This window comes from Zingiber officinale, chromosome 9B (genome assembly GCF_018446385.1).
Source record: "Zingiber officinale cultivar Zhangliang chromosome 9B, Zo_v1.1, whole genome shotgun sequence".
Lineage (NCBI taxonomy): Eukaryota > Viridiplantae > Streptophyta > Magnoliopsida > Zingiberales > Zingiberaceae > Zingiber > Zingiber officinale.
In genome coordinates, this window is record NC_056003.1 from 101466120 (window position 1) to 101475147 (window position 9028).

The following is a 9028-nucleotide window of genomic DNA, read 5'->3' on the forward strand; positions in this document are numbered from 1 at the left end:
TCCACAATAAAAAATATCCCTATAATTTTTTTTAAGGGCCTATATTATCCAAAAAATATTGTGCATTTTTAATTACTGACTTTATCTATATTGTTAGTTTTAAAGTGAATGAGTAGATTGGAAATTCAATATCACTCTTAAACTATAAATTTCTAACTTTTTCATGCCGGACCAAACATTCGATTCGAGCACGTGATGGCGCTGTCATAATCAAGCTCATGAAAAGACCCGCGACACACATGCACTTCCAACTTTTGAAAAAAGTGGCACCTATCAATGTTTTGAAAATTTAAAACAAACCTAGAAATGGACAATCTGATAATCTCCACTTAAAGTCTTAAACTGATCAAAATGGTTGATCTAACAAAAAATCTCTTTCAAGTTCGATTTCGAGCCGCAGGACACGAGTGGGTTGCGCCAGCCTGCACCAGACTCGCATGTGGCCATTGGTCCCTCGCCTTCGCCCCTTGATCTCATCATGCCAAGTGTTGGTGTTCACTCATTATGTGTGTGTATATATTCTTTATCCTCGCTGCTGCTGCTCTCCACATCTGTCATCTCTAGCTGCAAGCACCTTCAGAATGAGGCAGTCGTCTCCTCTCTTCTTCCTGCTGCTGCTCCTCCTCCTCCTCGCCTTCCACACCGCAGCGATGGCTTCTCGCGTTCTTCGTGAAGACGAGATTACAGGGTCTGAAGAAATCAAATATGAACCAGTGAATGAACTGGAGTTCTTCCCTCGGCACAATGTGAGTCCTTTTCTTCTTATACTGTCCCGTTTATATTCGGTAGGTGACAGAGAGTTGCTAATTGTTAGCTCAGCTGGTAGGCACGGAGGGATGCAAGGATGGGAACGAAGAATGCCTCGACAGGAGAGTCATGTACGAAGCTCATTTGGACTACATCTACACTCAGCATCGCCCTAAGCCGTAGTCCAGCAACAGACTTAGAGGGAGGGGGGAAAGTGTAATCCATGGATCAATCTTTGCTCAATAAAAAAGGGCTTTGCCGCCAGTAATGTTAGCGAGAATGCCTAAATATAAATACAGACGACTAGTATTTCTTTTCCCTGGCCTTTTTCTTTTCTGAGACATGCATCAACAGATCATAGCTATTTGATAAACACCTCAAGTCTGTTCTTCGTTTGATCTTGTGTAGGCGGAAGATTGATTCATAATCTAGGCAAATGAAAATAATAATAATAATAAATAGAACAGAGTGAAGATTTGATGGGCGCCAAGTAAGATGACACTCAACAAAATATCCAGCGGAATCTTATCATGAAACAAGTGCATGCTCAACTCCAGTGACCGTGACGCACAGGTGGTAGCTAGGAGAGTTATTAAGCTGGCGACCCCAGCTACCATTTATTAATGGAAGGAAGTCAAATATGTAGGAATTCAGTTCTCAATAATTGCTTTAGCACATGCATGAAGCTAAACTAAGAAGCCTAGGTCAATTTATGGAAGTGAAAAGCTTTAGTTGGGGCGCACGGGAAAGCCACCCACCACTTCCCACAAACAAGTGGCCTTCAACTTTTTTTGGCTGGGAGAAGTGGCCACTCCATTAACTGAGGTCAATGGTGGTGCAGTAGGGGACTCAAACACTGCGACGATGAGAGTTCAGAATTCAAGACCCAGAAAACCAAGATGTTTAATCTATTCTATTCACCATGATGTAATTTTTAAATAGGTTTAGTTGTGTAAATATAGGAAGGGGTGTCAATACTTACAAGCTGCTGAACAAGTTCGTGCTAACTCAGGTTGCAGGGCATGTCTGACAACCTGACACCTGAAAATAGAACAAGCACATTAAACTTTGGATCATTTTAGTAGGTCATCAAGCTCCTTTATCTATTTCAATTTCTTCTCCCCAGTGGAAATGCATTCATGGGTCATCATTATCAGCAAGCATGCAGTAGAACCTGAGAAGGCAATAATCGATGGCTGACTGGGGAAGGACCCACCTAACTCGGCTGAAGTTGGACACCATGGGGTCTAACAATCAGGCTTGAGGTTGCTATGTTTTTCTGAAAAGTAGCCATGGGAGTTCTCGAGTGCTCATCTAAACTGCATCCTATTCAATATAAAGTTTTAAAATCCATATTTTATGGTGTAACTCTTAATGAAACTAAGTACTCATGTGATTGAATCAAACTAAAGTTGGTAATTGGAAACTCAAAGCTCCTCTAAAAGCTTTTATTTTCTAATTTGGCAGAGACTTATTGACTTAAACTTTTAGCATTGACAGTTGTACAATTCACTTAGTCAGGTTTTCAGAACCCATGCGATGATGGTTCTTTTTATTTGACGGTCATTTTTGTTGGTTTCATGAGGCAGATAACAAAAGAAGTTCTTCCCCTTCTCTCTTTATGTTGATCTAAATTGTAAAACTGAGTGATCCGGTCAAAAATCTCACCACAACGACACGGTGGCAGAAATTAATCCCACATTAAAGAGTGATGATATTGAAACTTTCTTCTAACTTGGTGTAGCCGACTCTGCGAAGCATAACACACGTCAAAAGACTTATTGGGAGTTACCTTTAATGCCTAAGTCATCGTGAAACCCCAAAATAATATCATATAAAGAGATAAAAAGTGAAGTAATATAAAAACGGAGTAAAAGATGAGATCATAGAAAGAAATAAAAAGCGAAGTAATATAAAAAACGGAGTAAAAAGATGAGATAATAGAAAGGGATAAAAAGTGAAGTAATATAAAAATGGAGTAAAAAGATGAGATCATTGTATAATAGCTGGCGCAAAATACTTTTTTAGCATGTTGGGATCACCCCAAGGCTAAATATCCAAATATGTGGATCTTTAAAAACAATTATACAATCACACCTCAAATTTATATTTTACTATTTTTAGTAGAATTGCCATAAATCGGTTAAGAAAATCTAAATTCGATTCCTATTTGATTTCCTTGTTCTTTCGGCATGATTTATATTTTTCCTTAATTATGTACTTTTCAGATTTGATCATTGTAGTTCGTTTTATAAATATGGACGTAACTTTAAAATGAAAAATAATAAAGATTATTATGAGTGCTTTTTTTTTCTTCTAATTTTCTTGGTTATTCTGTGTGAATCAATAGATCAATCCTGTTTTCCTTGAAGCTATTCTATGTGAATCAACGAATTAATCTTCGTCCTATTCGCTTCTGCCTCATCACACTACAAATATATCTGTGATTAACGACGGAGGTACCGACTGAATCACAACTCCGTCGAAATTTACCGACTGAATCTACTTCTGTCGGTAGGTTCCGACGGAAATTAGGTCAGTCGGTATTTACCGACAGAATTATGGTTCCGTCGGTAAGTTCTAACGGAATTAATAATTCCGTCGGTAAATACCGACAGATTTGGATAATCAGTCGGTAATTATCGACGGACTTAATTTTAGTCGGAATGTCGCGCGACGAGATAACGGATTTACAATATCTGGGTTTAGGTTTTTGTGTATTTCCAACGGAATTAATATTCCGTTGGTAAATAGGTACAGCTAACGGGTGCGGGCATAAACATTACCGACGGAAATCTAATTCCGTCGGTGGATCCGGGTTTAGAGTTTATGTAATTCCGACGGAATTAATATTCCATCGGTATATAGGTAGAGCTAACGGGTGCGGGCATAAAAATTACCGACGGAAATCTAATTCCGTTGGTAGACACCGACAGATGTATCTTTCCGTCGGTGAGGTTTCGCCCGTACCCGTTATCTTTTAAATTCGCTAAAGCTTGCCCGTTAACTAGGCGTAATCACCGATGGAATTGTTAATTCCGTCGGTAATTACCGACGGAAATAGTGCCCCGTCGGTAATTACCGACGGAATCATATTTCCGTCGGTAACTCACGATTTAGGGCACAAATCGGCTTGGCTTTCCTCTTCGCGCGACCCTCTTTTTCCTCCGATTTTCCAGCGGCGGCGATTCTCTCGGCGATTTTCCAACGGCTCTCTCCAGCAATCTCGGCGCCCTCTCCTCCCGTTCACCGCGATCCGACGATCTCTCAGGTATGCTCTTCTCCTCTCTCCTTTTGGTTTTCACACAGCCGGCAGCTGCGCCCTGCTCGCGGATCGCTGCCGGCGGCCGGCGGTCTGCAACCTGCTCGCGGGCGGCAGCCAGCGGCCTGCTCGCAGTCGGTGGCCTGCACGCGGCTCGCGGTCGGCGGCCTGCACGCGGCTCGCGGTCGGCGGCCTGCACGCGGCTCGCGGTCGGCGGCCTGCTCGCTCCCAGCGGCCTGCTCGCGCCCGACGGCCTGCTCGCAATTGTAGCTGTGCTTTGTTACTGTTCGTAGCTGAGCACAATCAAAACCCTAGAAAATTTAAGTGTCGTGACATATTTTGATCCATTTCGCTATTGTACTTGCATAAAATGTAGTGACCAACAGGTGTTTGATCGATGCTTCTTATATATGTATGATTATTTCATTTGACGATGCTATAAGGAACAACATGTTTATAATAGTTTCATTTATTTGCTTTAGTGTAGAGGAGATTTTCGGTAATATGATATGATGATCGTGAGATGAAATTGTGCACATAATTCTTTATTTAAGCTTATTTCAAGTGATACAACAAGTTTAATAATGTTTCAAATTATATTCTCTTTAGGTTATAACAATGTATATGAACAAACCTTGGATGTACAATCAATTAGACAATGGTTTTATCAGAGATGGTTTTATTGCTGAAGATGAACAGTTTGTGAATTTTGCTAAAAGTCATCTAGAATGTATGAATGGTGTTGAGTTACGGTGTCCGTGCAATCATAAAAAATGTCAAAATAGAGCATTTCATGATGAGGATACTGTAAAAATGCACATATGTAGAAATGATTTTGTGCTAAATTACTATAATTGGTATTGTCACGGAGAGCCTTATTTATATGAACCAATTGGGTCATCTGGTGGTTCATATTCTGGGACTACTGTTACAACTCCTAAAGCATCAAATAATATTGATATTTCAATGCAATCAATGGTTCAAGATGCGATGAATGCAGTTGATTATTCGAATATAGATGAAATACCAACCCCTGAATATCAGCAACTATATGAAATGTTAAAGGCTAGTGAAAGAGAAGTGTGGAAAGACATTCCTTCTGGTCATTCACAACTATCAGCTACAACAAGGTTATTGAATATGAAAGCAGAACATCATTTCTCAGAAAGACGTTATGATGACATTTGTCAATTGATGTCAGAGTTGCTCCCTACTGATAACATAATGATTGATAGCTCCTATGAAACAAAGAAAATTGATCAGAGATTTAGGTTTGCCTGTAGAGAAGATTGATTGTTGTATAAACAACTGCATGATATTTTGGAATGAAGACAGTGATTTGAATGAATGTAAAATATGTACTCACCCTCGTTTTAAGCATCATACTCGCATACCAGGGAAGAAGAGGAAAAATATTACTTGGAAAGTGATGTACTATTTTCCGTTAACTGCTAGACTTCAACACTTGTATGCATCTGCAGCTACAGCTGACCACATGTTGTGGCATCATGAGTGATCCGGTGGTAAGGACAGGGGACCCACGTCGGCGGCGGTCAACGACACGTGGAGGACAAAGGTCAATAGGAGCAACCCCGAGATCCTACCGAGCAGATAGGACCTCTGACCGGCCGGCCGGATATCCCCCAAGCCGAACGGAGTATAGCTCGACCGCAGCTCGAGCTTTTGACGCTCAAGGTAAAGTAGCTTATGGGCCGAGCGGACAGGCCGCTCGGTCGGAGCACAGATCACGGAGGTGCGATCCCATCCGAGCATGGAACCGAGGATCTTCCTGCTCGGTCCGATGCATACACATGCCCGAGTGCTAGGAGCGCCGAGCGATAGGACCGCTTGGCCCTGGAACCGACAAGAGACTCAAAAGGACGAAAGGGACAGCTGGTAACATCATCCTCAAAACGCCTACCGCCGACAAACAGCATGGTTGGTGGCTGGATCGGACAGAGTATCGTACGGTGAAAGTTTCCACCGTCACGTCAGGGATATGCTCGGACGATTGCGGAAGGGTATCAGACATGCTTTTCTGACACACTCATTTGGAGGTATGTTTGGGGAAGCGTGCACGCATCGAGAAGCGTGCACGCGTCTCCCCGGGATCCTATATAAGGACCCCCAAACTTCGACAGAGGTATGCAGAATTCTCATCACTGTAGCCACAGTTACTCTGCCTCTTTTCTTCTTCACCTGACTTGAGCGTCGGAGGGTCGTCGCCGGGAACCCCTTCCCGGCTCGGCTTCTTTGCAGGTTCGTCGGAGATCCACATCACCAGTCGGAGACAGCGGAGAGCGCCACGCCCCCAGCATCTGTTGACTCAGCGCTCGGACAGGATCAATGAGCATGAGCATGAGCACGAAGGAGGTATAATGTGTCATCCTTGTAATTCTCCTGCATAGAAACATCTTGATACTGTGTTTCCCTCCTTTGCAATGGAACCACGAAATGTGAGATTGGGACTTTCTGCAGATGGATTTCAATCATTTGGTCAGTCGGGACAACAACATTCAACTTGGCCAGCTATATTAACACCGTACAATTTACCACCATGGATGTGCATGAAAGATGAATTTATGTTCCTTACCGTGCTTATTCCTGGTCCAGCCAATCCAAAAGATAAGATAGATGTTTTCTTGCAACCTCTAATTGTCGAGCTTAATGAATTATGGAATGTAAGGTCGGTTACTTATGATATTGCAAGTAAAACTAATTTTACATTGCATGCGACCTTAATATGGACGATCAATGATTTTCCAGCATACTCAATGTTGCCGGGATGGAGCACGGCTGGTAAATTAGCATGCACACATTGCATGACAGAGTCCGATCCATTTTCATTGCCTTGCAGTGGGAAGGTATCTTGGTTTGATAATCATCGTAAATTTTGACCACTGGATCACCCTTTTAGGCGAAATAAGAAAAATTTTCTAAAGATGTTGTAGTCAGAAAACCTCCCCCAGCAGTCCATGCTTCAGGTGAAGAAATCATTGAACAAATAGATAGTTATGGATTCCTTCCAGTATCTCAGCCTAATTCTGATGAGATAAATAAATATCTTATGAGGATGTGCAAGTGTGGTTGGAAGAAAAGGAACATATTCTGGGAGTTGCCTTATTGAAAGTATCTACTCATTCGACACAATATATATGTGATGCATGTTGAGAAAAATTTCTTTGATAATATCTTCAACACTGTGATGAATGTACCTGGAAGAACTAAGGACACTGCAAAATCACGTGAGGAATTAAAAGAACTAGTCAACAGACCAGAGTTGCATCAGAATGAAACAACCAATAAGTTTCCAAAAGCTTGTTATACATTGGACAAAGATGGTAGACAAACTTTATGTAGTTGGTTAAAAGAAATCAAATTTGCAGATGGATATGCTTCGAATATGGCTCGATGCATTGACATGAACAAATTAAAGATGTTTGGAATGAAGAGTCATGACTGTCATGTGTTCATGCAAAGACTTATTCCAATAGCTTTTCATGATTTACTTCCCAATAATATTTGGCAAGCACTTACAGAGTTGAGTCTTTTTTTCAGAGATTTGACAACGAGGTGTATTATGACGGTTAATATGATTCAGCTAGAGACTGGCATTCCTCTCATACTTTGTAAGTTGGAGCGCATATTTCCACCAAGTTTTTTTGATTCAATGGAATATCTACTGTTACATTTACCATATGAGGCACGAATAGCTGGTCCTGTGCAGTATAGATGGATGTACCCATTTGAAAGGTTTTTGAGAAAATTAAAAAATAATATTCGTAATAAAGCAAGAGTTGAAGGGTCAATATGTAATGCTCATCTGGTGGAGGAAGCATCTTCTTTCTGCTCTTATTATTTTGTTGATAATGTTAAAACCAGACACCGCAAATGTCCTAGAAATTCTGATGATACTCATAATATATATCCATCAATGCTTTCTATTTTCAAATTTCCTGGTAAACCAATGGGTGCATCTGTTTCTAGATGGTTAACTCAACAAGAACACCATGCTGCAAGAACATACATACTCTTAAACTGTGATGAGGTCAAACCCTACATAAAGTAAGTTAACTTCTCTAATCAAGCTTTTATTTCGTTGTACTTAATTGCTCGATATCCTAATTTTCTTATAATTACCTTCTTTCAAAGCTTGTATGAGCAACAATTATATCTTCAAAATCCATCAATGACTGCAAGTGAGGTTGTTGAAAAGTTAGAGACCGAATTTGCATTATGATTTCAAATATATGTGAGTTACAGAAATTTTCATAATTCTTTATTAAAATAAGTTCGGTCCTAATTTTTCTTATTACTATTTTGATAGGTGAAAGACCGAAGAATATCTAATATACAAGATGATAGAATATTGAATCTTGCATCTAGACCCCTACGCCAAATAATGGTCTATTCGGGTTACTATGTTAATGGTCTCAAATTCCATGTGAGACAACGAGATTCGCAGAGATTAACTTTTAATTCTGGTGTCTGTGTTAAAGGATCTATCGACACCAATAACACTAGTTTGATTACTATGGTAGACTTGAGGAAATTATAGAGGTTGACTATCCTGCATTACCGATAAAAAGGTGTGTGTTGTTCAAATGTTCATGGTATCATCCAACCCCAAGAACAGGTACCAGAATACATCCAAATTATAATTTAGTAGAGGTTAATGCAAACAGAAGGTTCAATAAGTTTGAACCTTTCATTTTTGCAATACAAGCGGGTCAGGTTGTTTATCTTGAATATCCTACGAAGAGAAGAAGAGCTAGTGAATGGTTATCTGTTTGTCGATTGAAGTCTCGTTCTACCATAAAATGTCGAACACTATTACTGCTCAAAATCATGATGCATTTCAGAATGACGAAGTAGAGAGACATTCGGTTGATTCACAACTCCAATCTACATCACAATTACTTGTAGATGGTAATGCCACTAACGAGGAGATAGATGATGGAGAGAAATCCAGCAGTGAGGATTTTGTTAAACTAACAGAGTCTAGCGACGACGACTTAC

At 40.5% G+C, this 9028-nt stretch overlaps 1 protein-coding gene across 2 annotated transcripts; it reads left to right on the forward strand.

The window, feature by feature from the left end:
* The first annotated feature begins 381 nt into the window (after positions 1–381).
* LOC122024838 (putative phytosulfokines 6) lies at positions 382–1065 on the forward strand. Of its 2 annotated transcripts, none has more exons than XM_042583556.1 (2): positions 382–746; positions 827–1065. In XM_042583556.1, the coding sequence occupies exons 1-2, from the start codon at positions 438–440 to the stop codon at positions 965–967; spliced, it is 450 nt and encodes a 149-aa protein (XP_042439490.1). In that variant the 5' UTR covers positions 382–437; the 3' UTR covers positions 968–1065. The 2 variants fall into 2 exon arrangements, with proteins under 2 accessions (XP_042439490.1, XP_042439492.1); XM_042583558.1 differs by having other exon boundaries at positions 411–746; positions 820–1065.
* The last annotated feature ends 7963 nt before the right edge of the window (positions 1066–9028 follow it).

Bases quoted from the DNA above. Each gene is read 5' to 3' on its own strand.
- LOC122024838 (XM_042583556.1), top strand. From the start codon at position 438: ATGTGGCCATTGGTCCCTCGCCTTCGCCCCTTGATCTCATCATGCCAA. The intron at 747-826 runs GTGAGTCCTTTT...CTCAGCTGGTAG, and splicing joins AGTTCTTCCCTCGGCACAAT to GCACGGAGGGATGCAAGGAT.